At 41.1% G+C, this 22279-nt stretch overlaps 2 protein-coding genes across 3 annotated transcripts in view; one reads left to right on the top strand and one right to left on the bottom strand.

The window, feature by feature from the left end:
* Positions 1-5122, bottom strand: part of LOC102229025 (MAGUK p55 subfamily member 7-like) — a 28573-nt gene extending 23451 nt beyond the window's left edge. Inside the window, exons 1-5 of the mRNA XM_023334920.1 lie at positions 5022-5122; positions 4562-4593; positions 3743-3861; positions 3320-3397; positions 1061-1141 (exon numbers count right to left, since the gene is read on the bottom strand). Of these exons, the coding sequence (XP_023190688.1) occupies positions 1061-1141; positions 3320-3397; positions 3743-3861; positions 4562-4589 (306 nt within the window). The 5' untranslated portion in view covers positions 4590-4593; positions 5022-5122. The remainder of the gene's footprint in view (positions 1-1060; positions 1142-3319; positions 3398-3742; positions 3862-4561; positions 4594-5021) is intronic.
* A 1368-nt stretch (positions 5123-6490) lies between these two features.
* LOC102227990 (WW domain-containing adapter protein with coiled-coil-like) lies at positions 6491-16477 on the top strand. 2 transcript variants are annotated; one of them, XM_023335803.1, is made up of 13 exons: positions 6491-6849; positions 7276-7309; positions 7739-7931; positions 8758-8849; positions 10379-10488; positions 10620-10717; positions 11729-12004; positions 13524-13640; positions 13775-13923; positions 13997-14085; positions 14752-14878; positions 14964-15091; positions 15180-15272. In XM_023335803.1, exons 1-13 carry the CDS (start codon positions 6809-6811, stop codon positions 15247-15249), a joined length of 1524 nt encoding a protein of 507 aa, XP_023191571.1. In that variant the 5' UTR covers positions 6491-6808; the 3' UTR covers positions 15250-15272. The 2 variants fall into 2 exon arrangements, with proteins under 2 accessions (XP_023191571.1, XP_005813550.1); XM_005813493.2 differs by having other exon boundaries at positions 6492-6849; positions 14749-14878; positions 15180-16477.
* Positions 16478-22279: the final 5802 nt, after the last annotated feature.

The following is a 22279-nucleotide window of genomic DNA, read 5'->3' as shown; positions in this document are numbered from 1 at the left end:
CTGATATATCAACCAGAAAGTCTCTCACTGTTTTATTTTTGGCTTCATTTCCGGTGAAAATCTGTCAGATTTGACAAGAGTCCGGTGGCTCAAACTGGCAACAGAGAATGACCCAGAAAATGACTCAGAATAGAGAATTATACAATATTTTCAAATCATACGATGCAAAAAATAAATAAATAATTCTACTTGCAACCTGGTCGTCTTTTACCCATATGAACACAATCCATGAAAACAAGCAACCAAAACACCAGATAAACTAATGCAGAAAAGCCGAGGCAGGAGGGTGTGACGTTTTTTTTTTACAGGTACAAAATGGAGGAAGCCTGTTTGGGGCTGAAAGAACGAAACGACATCATGGGGCTTCTTCCAGTCCTGGCTTGTGCACTGTCAAAAAAAAATGTAATTAATGTCTCTAATTTACAGTGAAATACCGGCAGCTAAGATTGCCAAAATTTGACCATAAAAATTGGGGTACAACCCAGTATTTACACGAAATTTTACCATACAAATGTCTTGGATAGAAGAAACTTTGTCGTTGCGTCTACTGCTCTGGGTCCAAAGTTCTCCGTGTTTGCGGAGTTTGACTTGAAAAACACACTCATCTATCTGCTTTTGTGGAGTAAAGGCCTCGACAAAACACAATTTTTAAATACATTTCCAAGTAATTTATAGAAAGTATTCTCTGAACGAAATGAGTTAAACGGTAGCCTAACCCGTCCTTAAGATCGTCCTCGTCTGACATCAAAAATGAAGGAGTATGTTTAAGACGTAAAACCAGGAAACCAGGATTGATTGATCGGGTTGGTCAGTATTAAGACATATTTAGCTGGGTCCAAATATTCCTTCATTATAACTTTTATATTTTTTGGCAACTCTTGGAACCTTAACTATGCGAAACAATTTCTTTTATGTATTTCCATGACATCACATCTTTTACGCGTCTTTTCCTTCGGCGGACAATGTGTGATTTGACTGGGCTGAAGGACTAGTGAGCGTTCGAGACCACACAGACTTTTAAAAGCCAACTGCATCGGCATGGAAAGAAACAGTTTTTCACCTTAAAGTGAGGTTTGGAAATAAGTGTAAGCAGTTCTTTGACTTCATCTCTCCATCCGTGGTACAGCAGCTCTTCTGCCAACTGAAACAAAAAAAGGAAGAAGAAGAAGAAGAAAAAAAAAGTGGCATAAACATGTTAAGATTTACTTCAAGCCAGCATAGAGAGGTATAGGAACGAGACGCTGTTAAAAGAGTCTGTCGGATGAATCACGCTCGGCGAGTTCTCCGGCTCTTTCCGATGAGCTGCTGTAGTTTTTGAGCAAACACGTCGTGCTGATCTCGTGAAGCTCGTTGCTGGGATGCCTTCTCGGCGTTCTCCGGAGACGCGACGCGCACGGAGGTCATTAGTTTCCACCGAGAGCAAACAGACGTCTGTGTGAGAGGAAGCAGAGCCACAGCTTGGCCCCTCCGAAACGGCCTTCGTCGAACCGAATCGACAGCAACGTGACGAAAAGGAAAAGAGACAAATGCAGGGGAGATGAAATGGAAAGATGGCAGAAAAGGCGGCGCATGCAGTCCAATAGTGAAGAGAGCGGAGAGCTAATATGAAACTAAATAGGGGGGGGTTAGCCGAAGATAGTGCGGAGAGTTGCCGAAAAAAGAAGAAGAAAAAAAGATTCATACCTCCAGAGGTTTTTAACTTTTTCGTGACGTCACAATCACGCACTGTGATTGTGAATTGGATTTCAAAAAAGCGAGGCGGCGTATCAGAGCCATAGTAGACAGAATGAAAAAGGAAGAGTAAATCTCCGGCACCAATCTGGGAAACTTTGACATTAAACTAAAAAAAACCAAAACAAAAAAACGTGGAAGTTTCAGAGTCTGAAAAGTTGAACATTTCCTAGAAAAAACGTGGAAATTTTCTGAGTTTCACGACAAAATGTCTCTGTTGTGACGACGTGTTAGAAGCCGCCGTAGATGGAGGGGAAAAGGAGCAAATTTCCATCAAAAAAACTCTGAAAGTTTGAGATCAATCGGGTTTTTTTTAGAAAAAGAAAGGAAATCTTCACGTTTAAAAAATCGAAAATTTTCAACTTCAATGTTTTACACTGGTAAAATAATTTTTAAAGGGTTAGTAGAGGTGCCATGTTGTGATGACTTCCTGAAGGCGGGGTTTCAGTTAGAGTAGGAGCTTCTTAAAGACACAGAGAGCCAATTTCAAGATGTTAAATTACAAAGTCAAATTTCTTTTAAGTCACATTTGTTATATACATTTTTTTTATGACAACTGAAGGTAACATCATTACTTGATTATGCTCTAAAATGCCAATAATCAGGCAGTATTTTGCCTGGAAAATGCCTTTAAGACATAATTGTAATCACAAATTCAGATTGTTTTGAATAACTGGGATGATTTTCAACAACACATGACATTTGTTAAATCAGTTTTTTGATCTCTAGGTTTTAAAATATGTGAGTTGGGAGGAGTTACATAATTTTCCACAGAAAATAACGTAACTACCATCTTTTTTTATACAAAGGTTCAAATTTTTCTTTGATTGTAAAATCCAAAAATAGAAGAAAAAAAAGGACGATTCTGTAAGAATGACAATAACATTCCTCTATCAGCTCTTTATCTTTATTTTTCCAAAAGGCCACACAAATTTTACGGCTTGTAAGCAAGTTTTATTTCACCAGACTGTGGACAAAATTGGCCCTCTGGGTTGTGAAGGTTGTTTTAGAGTCTGGAGGGCCACATAAAAGCCTGTGGTGGGCAGGATTTGGCCCCCGGGCCTCAGGTTTCTGGCGGTTTAAGTTCCCCAACGGGGGAATTTTTGGACGCTGGAGATGAATGATGACCCAAAACGTCAGTCCAATAGAGAGATTAACAACAAAAGACTGAAAGGAGAGAGAAAATAAAATAATTTAAAAAAAGATCACCACCACGTGCCGTTTTGCTTTTCACTGGGGGGGAAAGTGTTTTGTAACTTTATCTTGAATTTAAAATCTTATTTTCCGACTATACATAGCTCAAGCAGCCCATCCTTCACTCCCCTGTCCCACATGCAGCTACCATCCTAGATCGTAAAAGTTCCCCCTCCCCCCTTTATCTCTCGACCAGTCAATCTAACTGCGATTTACGGAAACAATTCGGGACAAATAAGCGGGGGAAACAAATTCCGGTCGCGCTGTGTGTCTGACGGGGAAGTCTTTTCTATAACAGGGGAGAGGAAAGACGCCTCGTTTCCCTCGGCTGTCAAAAGTGTCACCCCGCAGCGGCGCATCTGTCTGCTGAAGATGTTAGCGGTGAGTCACACACTTGCGAGGCCAGAGTTGTCGCGTGCTCCTGGACGGGAACGGGCCTCCACTTCTCAAAGCGCTTCAGCCGTTCGTGAATCTGTCGAGAGATCGAGAGAGTGAGAGATCGAGAGAGAAATCGAGAGAGAGAGATCGAGAGAGAGAGAGAGAGAGATCGAGCGAGAGATCGAGAGAGAGAGAGAGATCGAGAGAGTGAGAGATCGAGAGAGAAATCGAGAGAGAGAGATCGAGAGATCGAGAGAGTGAGAGATCGAGAGAGAAATCGAGAGAGAGAGATCGAGAGAGTGAGAGAGATCGAGAGAGAGATCGAGAGAGAGAGAGATCGAGAGAGTGAGAGATCGAGAGAGAGAGAGAGAGAGTGTCATCTATTTTTCGACTTAGAAAAGGCGCAGTCCAAGGGTGTGTGTGTGTGAGGAATGTTTACCTTAAACAGCAGGTGAACCTTCTTCTCCATCAGCATGCTGTGCAGGAACCTGTAGTCCTCCTCTCTGTCGGTGTGAAACTCTGTCGCAGACATCGCCGCGGACAACCGCTTACACACGCCTGGAGGAGTCCAGTTCACATGAACGGAGTCCACATCAGTTCTGTTCGGTCTCATTCAGCTCGGTGTAGTGGATCAATTCCATTTTTAGATACGGTTCATGTCATTCACTTCAGAATAGTTGATGTCAACATGATTTAGTAGAGTTCGGTTCGGTTCGGTTCGGTTTGGCTGCTGCTCCGTTCACATGATTATAGTTCGGTTTGGTTTACTTCAGTTCAGTTTATTCAAAAAAAATAATAAAATAAAATCAGTTTGTTTAAATTGAATTTCATTCAGTTTATTTCAATTCAGTACAAAGTGATTCAGTTCGGGAAAAATTTAGTTCGGATCAGTTTGATTGAATAAAATTTCCAGTTTACTTTAACTCACTTTGGTTCATTTACATGTGACTGAGTTTAAGTTATTTCAGCTCAGATGAATAAAATTCAGTTGAGTTTAATCTTATTTACAGCACAGAGTGCTAAATTCACCGAATAAAGGAAAACAGGTACATGGGAAGAACTCTAACTTCTTCTTCTCTTTTTTTTTTTTACTTGATATTTCATTTTAAACTAGATTTTAACTTCAATTTAAGGTACAACTATAGAGATCAACATATTGTTCAGCAAAAGTAGCTCTTTAAACAGAAATAAAATGTGCTCTCCTCAGACTGCTGTAAGATTTCAATTAAAGATGAAAAAAGATCAAACCTGAACATACCTCTGTCCTCAGTTCTCCTCTGCATCATCAGTCTGAGAACAGAAATATATATATAGTATATGAATCTCATTTTTACTTAGAACAGATTCTTTCTTTTGAGATATTGCTGCCCCCTATTGGTGGCATGAAATACTTCCATTTCATCAGTTCAGACCTCTTCAAACAAGAACAACTTGCTTCACAACAGACATTCACAGTTTCATAACAAAACAAAAATAAAATAGAAGCAGTCTTATCATAAAAGGCACAATATTTTCTTACTTTGTAAGTTTGAATACAGTATTTGTTTTTATTACATTGAAAATTAACAGCAATAGAAAAAAGGCCTAAAAAAGACCTACAAACGAAATGAAAAGTAAATCTTTAAGTCTAATCAGAAGGGCTTTTTTCTCTTTCTTTAAGCTCCAACGTTGTATATTTACATTAAATCAGTGCAAATGACAACATAATCTTTACTCACCATGGACTCTCTCCGTTAGGCCTGGTTTAGGCAGAGTCGTTTGCTGCATATCTTAAAAGAACAAGCGACATTTGAACATTCACGTCGCAAACAGAGGGTTTGACGTGGTTGGCCGGGCGGACTGGAAAAGAGGCTCACTCCCATTCCATCGATATCCATCAGGTCTGACCTACATTGAGCAGGTCAATCAATACGGCAAAATTAGAGCAGCGTCTGCAGCATGAATTGTATACAAGCATGTCAACCCTTTCTTTCCCTACTGTCTGGACTTAAATTAGATTAAATCCAGACAGTATTTCCAGGACAGTTGTTTGAGAACCCCATTCCCACGGGAGCAGAGAGGGGCCTTTTTTCCTCATATACTTTTTCCTCCAACGGTTTTCTCAAGATAATGAGTTAGTTTTCCGTTTTCCGCTTATATTTCTTGTCAATGGTTTTCTCGAAATAAGTACATTTTTGGGTGGTTTTCTCAAGGTAACAAGTTCATCTTGCACTTTCTACTTTTTCCCAAAAGGTTTTCCCAAGATAGTGAGTTCATTTCCCGTTTTCCGAAATGTACTTTTTTTCCGATGGTTTTTGCGAAATAGGGAGTTTTTGATGAATTTCTCAAGACAAGTTAAATGCGCCGACTGTTTTCTCGAGGCAATGAGTTAACTTCCTGTTTTCCATTTATACTTTTTCCCAATGGTTTTCTCAAGGCGAAGAGTTAATTTCCTCTTGGTTTTCTCGAGAAAACAATAATCATCTTTCATAGGGATTTGAAAGATGATTCTAACCTTCAACGGAAGGATGGATTACTTGCTAATCCAATTTAGCAGGTGATCAACCCTTTTATGTCGCACGTCTCCCTCCACGAGATGCTGCCCTGGGCGGTTGCCCATGTGGCCCATATCAGAAACCACCACCAGACGTACGAACGAAGTTAGATTGGCCATCACAAAAAACTTCATCTCCTTCCGGAGAACTTAATCAAAATTTCTGTAAAGTATTATGAGAAACTTATGGATGAATGTCTCTCATACAGCTTAAAAGCAATTTTATTAAACACTAAGAGAGATATATGAACATATATACATTTGATTTTTTTAAAAAAAAAGTTTTTTCTTTCATTACTCTTGATTTAGTCAATACACAATATTATGTTGATAATCTAACTGGGCAAAGACAGAGAAAGTCAGACAGTGAGAAGAAAAAAAAAGATGTCTGGTTTCAGTTGTCTGTATGAGATGCTACAAGACAGGCAAGTAAAAATATATATATCATTACCTTTTACCGAACTGTTTTACTTCAGTTTGGAAAGCAGAAAAAGAATTAAAGTCCTTGAGAAACTCCGTCTTGTTCTGTTGAATTCCATTTAGTGTACAGCGGAATTACAACATCTGATTTTTAAACTGAAAACCGAGTCTTACAGTTTCGCACCAACATCCTCTTTTATTTTGACAGGTCGTCCCGGAGCCAGTTTCCCCCCCCAACCGGACGTTCAACCATAAGTCGGTCTCCTCCGCTTCCTTCTGCCTGCCTCTGCTGCTCTCCGCTGAGCTACATCGGCCGAGTCTCACCGCATACCGTAACTACATGCCAGATGATGCATTGAGGGTGGGTTTTAATTGTACCACCCGCTATGCAGTGCAGGTGCTCGGCGCTCCACTTGTAGCCGTTTGTCTGGTGAGGAAGGCCCGAGATCAGACTCCAGGAAGGAAGAAAAAAAAAAAAAAGAACTGTGAGAGCAGACAGACAGGAGGCCACGGTTTCCCCCTCAAACACACACACACATCACCGGGGCCTTGATGGTGATGTATGCAAGGAAACCAACAAGAGTCAGCGATGGGTAAATGAAACGCGGGTCATTGCATTGTCATGTGTAAATAAGGCGCAGACGTGTAGCTGCTTTAGCCTCAGGAGTGGTAGCTTTCTTTTAGCTGTTAGCTGTCATGGCTACCAGCTAACTGCAGTTGGTTAGCTAGAGGTTCCGGTTAATTTTTTTTTTCCCTTCTTTAGCTAGGCTACATACGTTAGCATGACGTTAACTACTAACGTAGTAATCTAAAACTAGTAAAAACATATATACTTCTTTTTAAGTCACTGAGAAATTTATGCTACTTTTTATTTTTCATGGGGGAAAAAAAATGACGAACTACTGGGAGCCAAATGGAAATTGTGCTAACTTTGCTAACGTTAGCTAACTTAAAGTCGTCCACAAAGTGACTGGGAAGAAAATAAATTGAGCTGACTTTTGTTCCGTGTGTTTCCACAGGTGCAACGACAGAAGGGATTCTCAGTCCTATCAGGTACACTTTCACTGTTATTATTTTTTTTATTGTTATTAATGTTAATGTGTTAATGTTATTAATTTATTGTAATTCATGCTCAGTGCCTTGCAAATGACTTCCTATTGTGTGAATTTAAACACATTTTTGTCACTTTACATCAATGTATTTCCTAGTAACACAAAATACACTGTGTATTTTGTACACGGTGTACAAAAAGTTGAAGCAAGCCACTGTAGCCAAAAGTGTCCATTAGACCTTCTTTTCCAACTTGAATCTAATACTTACGTTCAATGGTGTGTTGACTGATTTGAAGGAAAACCAGCTGGATATACTGTTAGTTACACAAACTCTTCAGAATAGAGATCGAAGGCGACTAGAGGTATCCAAGACTGTACATTGAACTCGAACTCACCAGCTTTATCTGCTGTCCACTGTTTTTGTTTCCAGGCCCATAAATCTCAGCCAAAGAGCCAGTCCAGCAGCCTTCACCGCTACACCAAGGTGCGCGACGGTTCGTCAGATCCCATACCCCCGTACAAGGTGCTGCGACGCTCCGACGAGAGTCCCGTCAGCAGACAAGGGGATGCTATCGGGCAGCATGGCAAGGCCAAAACCTCCTTCCCTGTTAGAGGGAAAAACGGTAAGTGTCGGTGTTGCATCCTGCTGATGTTTCATTTGAAACATTGAAACAATTCTGCTAATGTTTCAAATGAGGTAAAAATAGTTGCTTCTTTTTATGTAAGTTTGAAACTATCGTAGATAAAGTAAATAATGTTTGTTTTCATTTTATTCTGTAGCATTTTTTGTTGTTGTTGTTTACCTGACAAGTTGCGAGTGCTTAATTTTGTGGTTAAAAGTTTACGTACGCTCATCTCTGGCAGGAATTTCATATTAATATCAGGTTTTAGTCGTTCTTCTAGGGTGGAATGAGAGCAAACGGGATCCGACTGCAGGGTTTAAACAAAAACAAGAATATTGTGCATTTATTAAAATGGAAATTTTGACATGATCAAAATTATATATATGAATATACGGGCTGCAACCTTACGCTTCATATCCTTAAGCTTGCTTGCTGTTTTAAAAAGATTAGAAAAAAAAAGTGGATTCAGGTCTGTTAAAGGAAATTGATTAATTCAGACGAACTCCAAGATTAACGGTGGTTGAATAACAAGGTCATTAATATCTCCAAAATGCATGTAGTTGAGTTGGAATTTCTAAACGGACATTTCACCAAATTGGTGGAGGAATACACGCAGTTTGAGCTGAAGGTTTGATTTTTTTTGTGGGTTTAGAGACAATCCAATGAACAAATCCATGCACCTGTTCATGATGTCAACTGTAGATGGAGGTGGTTGAATCCTTCCTCTCTTTGCGATTTAATAGCAGCACAACACAATGCCTCGAACGCAAAAATACTCTGGTGGTGCAAGTCGTGTTTGTTTGACTAAAGAAAGAATTTGTTCCAGAGACCAGCGGCTCGCCTCAGGAGGCCTCTCACAACAACAGCTCCCACCAAGGCGCTGAAACTCACGCGAGCCAGAGCAAGCCTGCAGAACGAGTGAGTTACTGTTCCTGTTGTCTGCTTCTCTGCCTTCCTTTCCCTTTTTGCTGCTCAAAAGTTTCTTCACCTCGCTCAGAAGCGACACACGGGCCGTCGTGTGCGCCGGTGCTCATCAAAGCAAACTCCACAGCAACGCTCACACATATTCTCACGCGCACACACTGCTAACTGATCGTCTCCACTTTCATCACTTGTCAGCCTGTTAGGATCGTGTCTTTTTGTCCATCCGGTTGTCGGTTTTACGCGTCTTTCTTGTAGGCCATAAAAGTTTCGTTCGCTCATTTTTAGAAAGTCTTGCGATGCCGATAACATTAAATATGTTTGCAACATGTTACTATTGTCTTCTTTCCTGTTGTTCTCGTCTCGTCGCCTGTCACGTGAAGATTTTTAAGCTGTATTTAGGAGCATCTGCTGCAGTGAATTATTGCATTAGCATGAAAAAATGCGAGTTCACAACATCTGGTATCTGTAATCCAGCATCTATTGCGCTCCAAACAATCCTTTGTGATATGAAAATTAAGAATATTGCACATATTGGTGGTGTGTAATATTGCTTAGCCTGCCATATTAAACTCGGGTACTAAACCTGTTAATTGTGATTAATCGACTATTGGAATCAGCTGAATTACTAACCAATTAATCGTTGACTGAAATATACAGACTCAAAAAAAAAAACATCTGCTGAAAGAGCAACATTCTCAGAGCAATAATGAAGCCAAACTGTACAAAAACGATCAATCAAAACAAATTGTCAGTAGATCAACTCTAGATGTATCTTTTGCTGCACATAATCAAAAGTTCACTAGAGAAAATCTTTGTTGCATTTTAGGTGAGAAAATGTTTATTTTCTTATTTAAAGAAGGAACTGAATTGTTTGTTTTCTTACGTATTAGCGTATTTTATACAATATTAGAAATATTGTATAAAATACGCTTAAGTGCTTAAACAAAAAAATCTACAGAATATGGCTTTAAAAAAAAAAAAAAATCTGATTAATCACCAGGATAGTCGACACTATTCAGATTTTGACCTGTGTAGTGTTAAATCAGGTGTTGCTTTGCTTTTACTTTCACCACTAAGCTTTACTTGTTTTGGTCATACAAGTCTAATAAATATGAGCTTGTGAGAAACTTTGAATACTTTTGCAAGGCCATATATTTCAACTTATGGTCATTTAACTTTGTATGTGTTCATAAAATGCTGGCAAAGACTTGAAAGGATTAAAAATGTATTTCCTATTTTATGACATCATTTAGGCTTTATCCGAAAGCTGCTCTTTCTAAATATATAAAAAAAAAACACAACTAAAACTACAAGACGTTATGAACATTTGACATCAATTGTAACGTCATCTATCAGCCAAAAGATGGCATGAAAGCCCCTCCAGACGATTATACGTGAACTTGATGTTTTCGGTTTTGTGGAAGGAGGTCCCACTGTGCTACATTTCCCCCTTTCCCTACAAACGCCGTCCTGTCCTTCGTGTGTCTTGATCTTTATCCCTATGGCAACCGTCTCTGCTCCAGGACCCTGCCGACGACTGGACAGAACACATTAGCTCCTCCGGCAAGAAGTACTACTACAACTGTAGAACTGAAGTCTCCCAGTGGGAGAAGCCCAAGGACCTGCTGGAGAGGCAAGGCCCAGTACCGCTTCATGTTCAACCAGAAATATTCCTTATACTGCTTGGAGTGTTACGCACTTCACATAGAGCGGCTATGTGCTCGGTCGCAGTGGATTCATAGATTGTGCTTGCTTTTGCTCCAGGGAACAACGACAGAAAGACTCGGCCAAGATGGCGGCAAACAGTTTCCCCAAGGATATGGACTACAGACAAGAGGCCTTGCAGGACAAAGCCACGACTAGTAAGAATCAACTGTGAAACTCTGTTAACAATCTTTGGTTGTCTACATGTTCTCTCTTGCGAAGCATCGTCTGTTCACCGGTTTGCAGGGTTTGTGTGGCTGCTTGAAAATCTTGAATTTCAATCAGGTGTTTTCAAGGTTCAGAAAGTGTTTCGATTTCTGTACCAGGTCCTTGAACGTAGGCCTGCCACCTGAACAAATTTTGCTGGGCGATAAATTGTCACCAGAAGTTATCGCGATAACCAATAACGTCGATGTTTCGAGATCATTTTTCCGGTAATATAATTGTAATGACATAAAACATTGTTAAAGATCAATAAACTTTCAATTCTAAGGAACATTTAACGCTGGAACTGGGAGATATTTTGAATATGCAAAATAAATAAACAAAACGACAAATGAAATGAATTATGAAGTCTCTGTCAGCAAAAAAAAAGAAAAAAAAAACACAGCTAGTTGAGACCAAAACACCAGACTGAAGACTTTCATCACCCAGTTGTTGGTAGAAAGAGAAAAACAATAGACCTATTTAAGAGTGCTTGATATCCAAACTGCATAGTTTTGTAATGAAGAGCAAAGGAACGTTTGACTGAAAGCCTAAATATTTTTGGCAATATTTACAGTCAAAGCCACATTTTAATTTTCATGCTTTTTGTTTTCTTCACCATCCTGAGTTACATCAGACTAAACTTCTCTTGTTGTAGTTTAATCCTATTTGCAAACTCCAAAAAGCTTAGTAAGAACATTATTTTTCTGTAAAGTTTTCGAATGCTTATTATTCCTAATGGCTAAGTTATTGAACTATTGCTGAAAATGTGCTACATAAATAAAACTACCTTTACCTTTAAAAATAAATCATTTTTGCTATATTTTAGTTGACCTTGCTCCTGCTGTACAATGTAGAATACTATATTATTAATAACAGTAGTAATGGTGAATTTGTGGTGCTAGAAAAGTGCTTAAATTCACCGAAGTGGCTGCTCAGCTTCCTTTTCTGTTTGTCACACGCAGAGGCAACATCAGCGGACCAATCCACGCCATCAAACAGCGGCCATTCCTCCTCCCTCTCTTCTTCTCAGAACCCAAACTCTGCAGCCGGCCCGTTAGGCTCCGCCCCCTCCGGCATGTCGTCTTCCTCGTCGGCAGCGCCTCCGGCGGCTCAGAGCGCGCAGTCGCAGTCGTCGGCGTTGCTTCAGGACCCGGCCCTCTTGCATCAGCTCCTACCGGCTCTGCAGGCGACTCTGCAGATGAACAACGGCAGCATGGACATGGCCAAGCTCAACGAAGGTGATGGACTTGAAAAGAAAAAGAAAAACTGCTTGTCCGTAGTTTAGTTAGCGCTGTTTTGGATGTGTGGGGTCGCTGAGTGACTTACCTGAGCGTTACAACTCTAAAACAGAACGGATAATTCATATCTATATCCTCAGGTGGCTGGCCCTCCTCTGTCTACGGTGATGAAATCAGTAACTACGTCACAATGCTTATCTTTTGTTGACTCTGAAAAAGCTTTTTGCTTCTGTGAAATCAGAAACCAGCTTCTTCAACATGCCTGAATCTGAATTAGCATTGTAAATGTTCAAACTTTAAGTGTCTAATCGTATCGCAGGGTTTACCCCAGAATATTATAAGCCTGGCGGGCCACCAGGTTTTAATTGTGCCCCAGCCAGGCTAAGCATTGCTCATTTATTTAAGTTTTTTTTAAATTTTGCATATTTTAAAACTAGCACATAATTATCAAATGATATTTTCACATTTTTCTTTTAACTCAAAAAGACGACGGGCCGCTGGATGAATGACTGCCCTACCGCAGTTAGCAAGTTTTCTGGGGGAAACTTTGTATCAGTAATTGTTTCCTTTATTTTATGAAATGCTTCCGATGCAGGTTTCCTATACTTCAGTACAGCTGCAGACTGAAACCACAAGCTTTGCATGTCGACTAACTATTTATTATTAACTTTAAGGAATCCTCCCGATCTGATCCCAGTGATTTCTGATATATAATATGCCACCCTATTGAGCTGTGACGTGTCATGTTTTGTTCCTTTTGACTGTCAGGTTGAAACAGACCATCAGCACCTCCAACTTCCTGTCTTTCTGTATGTGGCGGATCTAACGGGAGAGTTTTGTCCCCTAATTTTGTGGGCGTAGCACTTTGCTAAGCCATTTTTGTCACATCCAATGATGCGTTCAGATATTTGTGCTGTTTTGTCTTAAGCTCTACTTAAAAGTGTATTTCTGTGACGTGCTATGTTCAAAGGGCCAGAGTATCCGCACATCCTTAAAGTCTTAAATTAAAGTATCGTAAATTAAGACCTTGTTGTCTTAAATTAATTGCGGGGAAAAGTAAGTTGGCTTTAAATACCTTAATCACAGGTCATAAATTTTGTTAATCTCATATATACAATGCAGTTTATTTTTCCTGTGGGATTTTTTTTTTGTCAGAAACGTTTGAGTCACTCACATGTTTTCATTGCATTTTGTGACTTGAGTTGGTTGCAGCTACTGCTAACTAGCTGTTAATATACCCTTGCTAGGTAGCTAGCTTTTTTGTACCCGTTATGGGTAAGTACAAATTTACTTACCCATAAATTTGTACCGGCTCACTTATGTTGCCAACCCACAACTATAAATTTCTTTTTCACATTTATGTCATGAACCCAGTTCCTTCCCTAGTATCGTATGTACATTAGCCGCCTGTCGTGACACAGTAAAAAGAAAAAAACCCAACAAAGTTCTCCCTTGTCTTGTGTGTCTGTGCTGTCACGTGTGTTCCTGTGTGTGTTCATTCCTTCTTTCCTCCCTCCAGTCCTGGCGGCTGCTGTCACCCAGGCTTCCTTGCGGTCTGTGCTTCATAAGCTCCTCGCTGCTGGACCCGCTTTCAACGTCTCTGCTCTGCTCTCAGCTGCGCAGCACTCCAATCAAGGTATGGCGTCTTTTGCCGCCGTTTCCCGTCCTCCTCGCCGCCTCAGAATACGCTTTCAGAAACAAAAAGTTTGCGTAAAAGTGAGAGGATCGCCCCTGTTCAACACCCTTCTACTGTGTCGTTTCTGATTTCAGCCCAGCACTCCAGTCAGTCCCCGGTCTCAGTGACGACAGATTCGTCATCCCCACACCCATACGTCTCGCCGCGGAACGGCACGCCCCAGAACAGCCAGAAGCCCCTTCTGGGCATGCATATCGGCAGTGTCACACCCTCACAAGCTAGAGTACGTGGCTTCAGGAGTCGCCGCCACTTCCTGTTCCACCTGCCGCTTATTTTCTCTCCACTTCCCTCTTCAGGGTGGCATGCCGTCAGGAAAGCAGGGATCAGCGTCTTTGTGTCAGACGACAGAAAAGCGTCCAGAGGACCCGAGGACTCTTCAGAGAAGGTATAAGCCCCAGCTGCTCAAAACTTTACTTGTGATCTACGTTATCCAGAAAAGGTTTTGTAACCCAACTTCTTATTCTTTAGAAATACACTTTTTGTGAAGATTGAGCCATTCTCTGTAAAGTGGTATCCACACCATCTTCTTCACAAACCTGGTGCTTACGTTACAGAGAAACTAAAGGGAAAACATACCAGCGCTCCACATTTGGAGACAGAATTTTTCGTCCGTTTTCTTTCGCTGACTAAGTCAAACTCCATCAAATTGGATGGAGATGGTGAACATCATTTTTCCAGCCTTGCCATTAAACTATTGGATGTAGTTTGAGCATGTAAATAACCTTTGATATGAACCATTCTATGGTACAGGGTATTTGCACATCTTTAAAAGGTCTTAAATCCACTGATCTAAAAATAAGGCTTTATAAAGGCACAAATCCCAGAATCTAAAATTAAGGCCTTAAAATGTCTTTAATTCATGGACTGTCAATTGATTTAGGAAAAAAAAAAAAATTATTCTCCACCGCTGTGATGAATCACTGCGCTTTAACTTTGTCAGCTTGAAATGCTGAGAGTGTGACGAGGCTGTGGAGTCGTCTCACTCCAGCAGTCAGGAGATTCTGTGCACCGGACCAATCATGTCTGTTTTGCCCCGTGCATCCTCCAGCAGCAGCAGTGGAAGCGGCCAAACCCAATTGGACCCCCCCGGCTACTTCACTCCCACCTTGGCGACTCATTTCGATGAAACCCTCATCCGACACATCCAAGGGTGGCCTTCAGAGAACACAGAGAAACAGGTAGGTGCCGTCAGACCACCGAATGACTCAGCATCTTTCTGACGAGCGGCCTTCGTGACGAGACGCCGCGGTTCCGTTTCAACAGGCGGCTCGGTTGCGAGAGGACTTCCACAACATGGGCAGCCTGTACATGTCTGAAATCTGCACGGAGATGAAGAACCTCCGCTCTCTGGTCAGAGTGTGTGAAATCCAGGCTACGCTGAGGGAACAGAGGTAGGAACTGGAAGTGAGGTTTGCATGAACAAACTGGACAAACTCAAGCCTCCAACTGAGGATTTGTGTCGTCTTCTCCTTTGTGTAGAGTCCTGTTTCTGAGGCAGCAGAGCAAAGAGCTGGACAAACTGAAGAACCAGAACTCCTACATGGTGTGAGGACCTGAGAGAGTCTACGAGCGGAAACGGCTGAAATATGGACAGCAAGCCGCTCCGGAATGTTTTCAAAAGGCTACAGCCGAGTCCCCCCGCACCCCCCCCCCCCCCCCCTTTTTTTTTCTTCCTCTTTTAGTTTTAACAAAAAAAAATTTTCAGTGTCCCGCCACATTGACTGGTTGGTCTGAAAAGGCCAGGCCTCCTGGTTCAGACACGTGGACACAGAGGATCTGTGATTACTGGCAGACGGCACCTTCTCGGACCACGGATCGTGTGTATCATATTGGGTGAAGTTGTTTTCCGGCGTGCTTTTTTTTGACGTGTAGTGTTGAGGACGAGATTTAAAAATAGACATCGTAAACATTTCCGCAACACCTGTTTGGGTCGACGAACGGTGTCGTTCGTCGCACTTTTAAAACAGACCTTCTCATACATTTAAAACTTACAGATTCTCACTGATAGCGTTTCTTTTCTTTTCTTTTTTTTTTTTTAAACTCACTATACTTAGAAATTGTTTTGCCATCCTGTTGTGATTTGAGAGGATAACATCGTACGACATCCGTTTTCTCAGTTGGAACCATTCTGATTAAAGGACACACGCAGTGACCGCTTGTGAAACTGGGCTTCTGTACATTATCGTCTCTCAGCCGCCAGCGCTCTCATTCCGTCTGTAGTTTTGACTCAATCGGCCGACGTTTCGCTTCCAGTCCCGGAAAGTTCTGCATTCCTTTCGACTTTATCTTGGAGAGAGATTTTGTGACGCATTACAAAAGTGATTGGATTTACAGTCACGCAAAGCTAAATTATTGTTGCACATGATGATTACCGTCCTTTGTAGTGAAATGGAAAAAGGTAAAGTGGGAAGTACTTTTTTGGTTTCTGTAAGGACAGTGTTTTTTTTTTGTGATGCAGTTGTTGCTGCACACCCTTTTTGTTACCTGACTAGACTGATCTGGCTACTTTTTCTTTTTTTCCTTTTTTTTTTTTTAAAGGATTAACTCTTTACAATAGGGAAAACTTTTTATACCAACATCACAATTAACTGCAGTCATTCCCTTTTATCGCCTATAAAACATATTTCTTTGTCTCTCTTCTCTTTCAATAGATTCCGTCAGGTCTGATGTGCACATTTTTTTGCGGGTGGGATGAGAGGGAGGGGCAGGGTAAAGGGAGGTTGGGGTGTTTAGGGTATTTGTATTCCATAAAACATGTGAATAAATACTATACTGCACCTAATGCTTGACTTCTCAGTTTCTTCTTGATTGTTTTGCAAGTCACCGAAAACTTAATTTATGGCAATGATTCACTTTAAAAAGTTGAATTTTGTGACATATTTTAATGTGCTTAAATTCTTTACTTTGATAGAACGGATCTTTTGTCATCACAGGAACAATGGAAAAACACTTTAGCAGCTCTCTGTGTGTCAGCAAATATGATTGAGCGTACACATTTCACATGATTTAATTATCAAAAACAATTGACTACAAATATACAAAGATTGAGAGCAGCTGTTCAATAAATTATTTCCTTTCCAATGATGTATTAAAGGGTGTAGGTGAGGTAGAAAAGATTCAACATTGGGAAGAAAGAACTGAGAAGGACACATTTAGGAAACGGCAAACCAGGCTGATCTAACCTCATGGTGATGTCATGAGACAGCGGAGCAAACATTGTAGACAAGCTAAAGCCAACCTGGGCTTCCATTACACCTCAGCAGTGCCAAAGGTCGATTGCCTCCATGCCATGCCGCACTGATGCAGTAAATCATGCAAAAAGGACCTCCAACCAAGTGTGTACATATACTGTGCAGCACCTGGGCACATAGTTCACTAGGCCAACATTTCTGTGTCAGAAAGCTTTTTGTGTTTAATATTAGAGTATTTTATGCATTTCTTCAAATGTACACACATATGTTTAACTTTTTGAATTGAATCACTAAATAATTAGCTTCTTGATGTATTTCGTTTTATAATCCAGTTTGCTGCTCTAGACTCTTCACCTTTCATAAGCAAAAGATGTGAAATCATCCACTTGCAATGTTTTCCCCAGACCACCAGATAGCAGCATCGAGCACTTTCTTTCTTGAACCTCATGCTTATCTACACGGTTATTCCACAGTTGACTTCCATCAGATTAGAAAACCCATTACCTCATATGTCACATGTGAAATGTGGTTGAAACAGCAGCCAGGCTGTTGGATAAAATCAAACTGAGTTGAGGCCTGATGCAATTCTGCACCAGCGCCAATGATCAATGACGATACACAACTTGTGCCTAGAAAGAAAGGGAGGGGGGAATAATAATCCTTGCTGCTTCCATAGGGATTTAGGAGGAAAAGTTGAAATGAGTTGCTGCTGATGAAGCGTTTTTAAGTGTTCTGCAACTGTGAACACATCTACAAAAACAGGAGTTCTGGCAATTTGCTGGTTTGGAGCATGCAGTTGTGCTTCACCACAATGACAACGTGGTATAAAAAGTTATCAAAGTTTGCAGCATTGTTGCCTTGCAGCAAGAAGGCCCTAGGATTTGTTATTATTATCATTTTGCAAAGGGTTGGCATGTTGTCCTGCATGCTTTTGTCCTCTCTTTCACAGTCCAAACAACATGACTGACAGATTGATTGGTCTCTCTAAATCGAGTGTTTCTCCATGTTGCCCTTTTGTGGACTGGTGACCCGTCCAGGGTGTACTTCAAGTAATTTACCGAGTAACGAGTACAATAATAATTCAAATATTCTTCTTGTATCTGTAATTACCATCTTTAACATAAATATGTCTATTTTGCACATTTGTCCACATTGTCGAATCGCTTCAAGAGTGTCTCCTGTTCCACAATTGATATAATATCATAAACTGTCCGTTTTAAATCGTCCTCACAACAACTTTGTCACAGGAACCCATTTGCAGTGAATAAAAAAAAAAGTGGAGGGAATTTATTATTATTATTTTGGATAGAATTAGTTCATTTCTAATGCAGTTGGTAGCAGTGTTGTATAAAGTACTGAAATCTCAGAGTCAAGTAAAAGTACAAGTACCTCTCCAAAATATGACTTTGGTAAAAGTCGAAGTCACTGACTGAAATGTTACTTGAGTAAAAGTCTTAAAGTATCTGAAACTTCTTGTACTTAAGTATGGAAAGTACTGTAAAAATGGATGTACTCAAGTAATGTAATGAAAAGTACAAGTAAAAAGTAAAACAAGGCAAATGCAGTTTGAATGACATTTTTTATATTTTGGTAAACTTGTCAAATACACTTAAAATAATGTACCCAACCAAGTGCAGGCAAAATTAAACCTGCTAATAGATATACCTGCAGGCATCATTTAGTTAAGGAAATTATGTGCTTTACCTATAGCACAAGGTTAACTTAACCTGCTTTACAACTGAACCAGCTTCTTAGTATACCCTCCAGGACAGAAAATACAAAGTTTTTGTAAGCCTACCTGACGTCAATTCCAGCTCCTACCTAATATGCTTGGTGCTGATCTCAATGTTGCAGAGCGTAATGTGTTGAGGTTTACTTTACTCAGTGTTCTCGTTTACTTCTGTCTAATTTTGTCAAATCTATCCTTTCTGTCGTCAACATTAAACACAAAGCTTTATGTCTTTTTACTGAACAAAAAACAAACAAACAAACAAACAAAAAAAAACCCAGGTGCTCTACTTTTCAAAAGGAATGCCAACCAAGACAGGGTTCATCTTTACGAACCTGAATCTAATTTCAACAGCATATTGGCAGTGCACAACACATCTGTCAAGGAACATAGAAAACGGGGCTTTACTATGATTGCTTAAAAATGTTAAGCAATGCGTTTGTGTAGCACGCATGTGAACGTGAGTAATAAGAATCCCTTGGTTTAGTTCGACTGTGTGAAGCATCTCTATCGTTTTACAGAAATAATAATACATTTTAAAAAAATCAACACAAGAGTGCTGCTGATGTGAGTACAGCTGTTGCTGTAAGTGGCGTACAACAGGGCTTTCCTCGCCATTTTAGGAGAACAAGTGTTTTGATATTTCAGTAAACTTGCAGGAATGAGACCGACGCCTGTGTACCGCTTGGACTCGGCGGTACACCGACTTGGACTTGGTCGCTGGACTCAGAACCCCGCAGAGGAATAAACGGTTGTTTTTCTACAGCTGCGAGCAGAGCTGCCTTAGGTTTCCTCACCATTTTTAGAGCAACCCCCTTGTTTTGATTCTGTTAGGCAATTCAGGCGTGTGGCACGATCCAAACTCTTTTCTTTCTTTTTTTTTCTAGCAGAACGAGCGGCTCAGCGTTCACAACGTTGACCTTTTAGAGCTAAAAATGTTGTTTTTTTTGTTCAAGATTGTAATGTTATTTTAGAAGATTAAGGGCGTGATGTTTTTTTTCTCAATTTTCTTTTTTACATTACACCACTCACTTTGATAAAAGCTCCCATCAAAGAAACTTTTGACAGAATGTTGTGCTTAGTTTTTCAGATTTAAAAAGATCATTCCCTCCCCCCTCCCAAATGTGACAGGCCTGAACCGTCTGTCCTCATGTCCTCTGAACGTCTTTTAGCCCCCGTGATTTATAGATCCCATCGCGGTTTGTGTTGGCCCCACGTGTCCAGGGCTAAAGGTGGTCCTCAGCCTCTCTCACCTGCTCAGGAGTCAGGTTTATCTCTAGAGGTTAGATTTTTGTGACATCTTCTCACACTCTGAGTATTCGTCAACAGATCATCTGTCACGATGCGCGAGTGTGTGTATGTGTGGGAGCCTGGGCCTTTCAACCCAGAACATCCTTGGGGGGACATGGGTAACTGCGCTGATTGCCTGTCATAATATATTTTTAGCCGTCACCCATTTATAAGGGAGCCAGCTGTGGTGGAGCGACCATTAGCCCCGTTTCTCGTTCACCTTTCTCTAGACTCCCATTAGCCCCTCTCCCTCTCAACTCTACCTTTACCCCCCTGCTATCTAAAACTTTGACTTTCCATCCCATTTCACCTGTTTCTATTTATTCCTCTCCTTGATGAGTATTTCTTTTTTTCGGCTTTAGCGGGAGTCGAACTCTCCGGACGCCCCTCCCTGATGCGTTTACAATCCTGACTTTGCCGACTCCTCAGCGTCCCGCTCCCGTTGCCGCAGCCAGAGGAGGAGTTGCTCCCGGAGTGACCGACCCCCCGCTCACACTGAGCCCGACATGTTGGCTCCGGTTGACTTTGGAAAAAAAAGACAAACTTTTGATGAACGAGAAGAGCCCGTGGCACAGAGGCTTTTAAAAAGCTCACGTCGTTTAGAGTGTCACTGACGGGACATGTTGTCATCACTTTTAGTCGTCTCTGTATGTGCCGGGAGGATTTTTCTGTACATGCAGCAGACCCCGCATTAGTGGAGAAGTGATAATGAATTCATGGCTGCAGGTGAAGGATGTTGTGGATGGCGGTGCCAGAATTACAGGCTGGTGAACTGTGATAAAAGGGCTTTGCGAAAGTATTCATACCCCTCGAACTTCTTCAGGTGTTGTCAATTTGCAACCGTAGACTTTTATGGTTTTGTTTCTTTTTGTATATGTGCTAGATTGACACAAAGTCTGTATGAGAACCGTCATCCTCATCCTACTTCCTGTCATCTTTGTGGTTGTTGATCACATGACCCGTGTGATGCGAGAAAAGCATTCTGTGAAGTGCATGCATTTCGATGTGGCTGAAAACCCACCTCATCCCAGTGCAGCAGCTTTTTATCGAAAAAAAACTTTCTGTTCGAAATTGGCGCGTTTCCGTTTAGCAATTTTATTTTTGTAATCTCAATTTGCGCAATGCTATGGTTAATGGAAACGTGGCTAGTGAGGATACGAGGAGAGGAAAGGTGCAGGACTTTGAGTACTTGGTGTCCACTGCCCAGGAAAACATGGAGTGTGGTAAAGAAGAGAGTCCAGGATGGAGAAAAGGTTCAGGAGTGAACTTGTGACTAAAGAGTGGCAACAGAGGTCAATAGGAGATTTTACAAGACGGTCTAAAATTTCTCCAAAGCAGCAATATTATATGGCTTGGAGACTGTGGTACTGACAGAGAGACAGGAGAGAGAACTAGAAAGTGGCAGAGCTGAAGATGTTGAAAGTTCTCCTTGGGAGTGACGAGAATGAACGGGATGAATGATGAGGACCTTAGCACAGGTTGAAGGCCTGGTTGATAAAGTCGGAGAGGCTGGACCGAGATGATTTGACATGCAGAGGAGGGACAGCGGGTATATTGGGAGAAGGATGTTAGAGATGCACCTGCCAGAAAAAAGACAATGAGGAAGGCCATACAAGAGACATATGAATGCCGTTAGAGAGGACATGGAGGTGGTAGGAGTGAGAGATGAAGACGTAGACGACAGTTATGTGGAGGAGGATGACTTGTTGTGGCGACCCCTGAAAAGAGATCAGCAGAAAGACAAAGGAGAACAGAGAAAAACAACCTGAGCAAATACAAAGCATAGTTTTCAAATGATGATATTATTTACCAAGGGAGACACATTCAATAAAGCAACCTGGCACTACAACCCTAGACCTAAAAACTGGTTGTGCCTTTACCCTCTGGGTTCATCTAGAAAACAGGTTTTCTCCTCTGTGCGCGGTCTGGTAGGGTCACACTGACTTCGTGTGCGCTCATAAAGCGCACACGAAGTCGCTCATTTATATATGTGTGTGTGGGGGGAGTCGGAAATGTGTTTAGTTTGGTCAACTGTAGTTTTCTCTTCTGACCCCTCTGTTGCTACAAAGACCCTGTCTTTGGACAACACTCTCTCGTTGTATCATGAAAACTGACCTTAAAAGAGGCAAGTGAAGGTTGCAGGGCATGGTATGTTGCATGGTATGTTGCATGGTATTTCATGCTGTCAGACGGGTTCTATTTCTAAGATTAATTGATTAAACAGTCAAAGTTGAGGTTAAAATGGGCAAATGCATTTTCACAACACTGGTTTGGAGATGCTGAGAAGACCTGCAGAGGAGTGATGGTGGATTTACTGTGTGAAGGCTGTCAAATATAGAGCTAACAAGGGGGAGGAAAAGAGAAAAAAC

The sequence above is a fragment of the Xiphophorus maculatus genome, chromosome 6, assembly GCF_002775205.1.
Source record: "Xiphophorus maculatus strain JP 163 A chromosome 6, X_maculatus-5.0-male, whole genome shotgun sequence".
Classification (NCBI taxonomy): Eukaryota; Metazoa; Chordata; class Actinopteri; order Cyprinodontiformes; family Poeciliidae; genus Xiphophorus; species Xiphophorus maculatus.
The sequence above is the reverse complement of the archived record's forward strand: the minus strand, read 5'-3'. Positions and strand labels throughout refer to the sequence as shown.

What these genes read in the sequence shown, in the direction of transcription:
- LOC102227990 (XM_005813493.2), top strand. Translation starts at nt 6,809, where the DNA reads ATGGTGATGTATGCAAGGAAACCAACAAGAGTCAGCGATGG. An exon ending in CATGGCCAAGCTCAACGAAG is followed by an intron (nt 12,005 to 13,523) that starts GTGATGGACTTG and finishes TCCTCCCTCCAG; the next exon opens with TCCTGGCGGCTGCTGTCACC. An exon ending in GCTACGCTGAGGGAACAGAG is followed by an intron (nt 15,092 to 15,179) that starts GTAGGAACTGGA and finishes TCCTTTGTGTAG; the next exon opens with AGTCCTGTTTCTGAGGCAGC.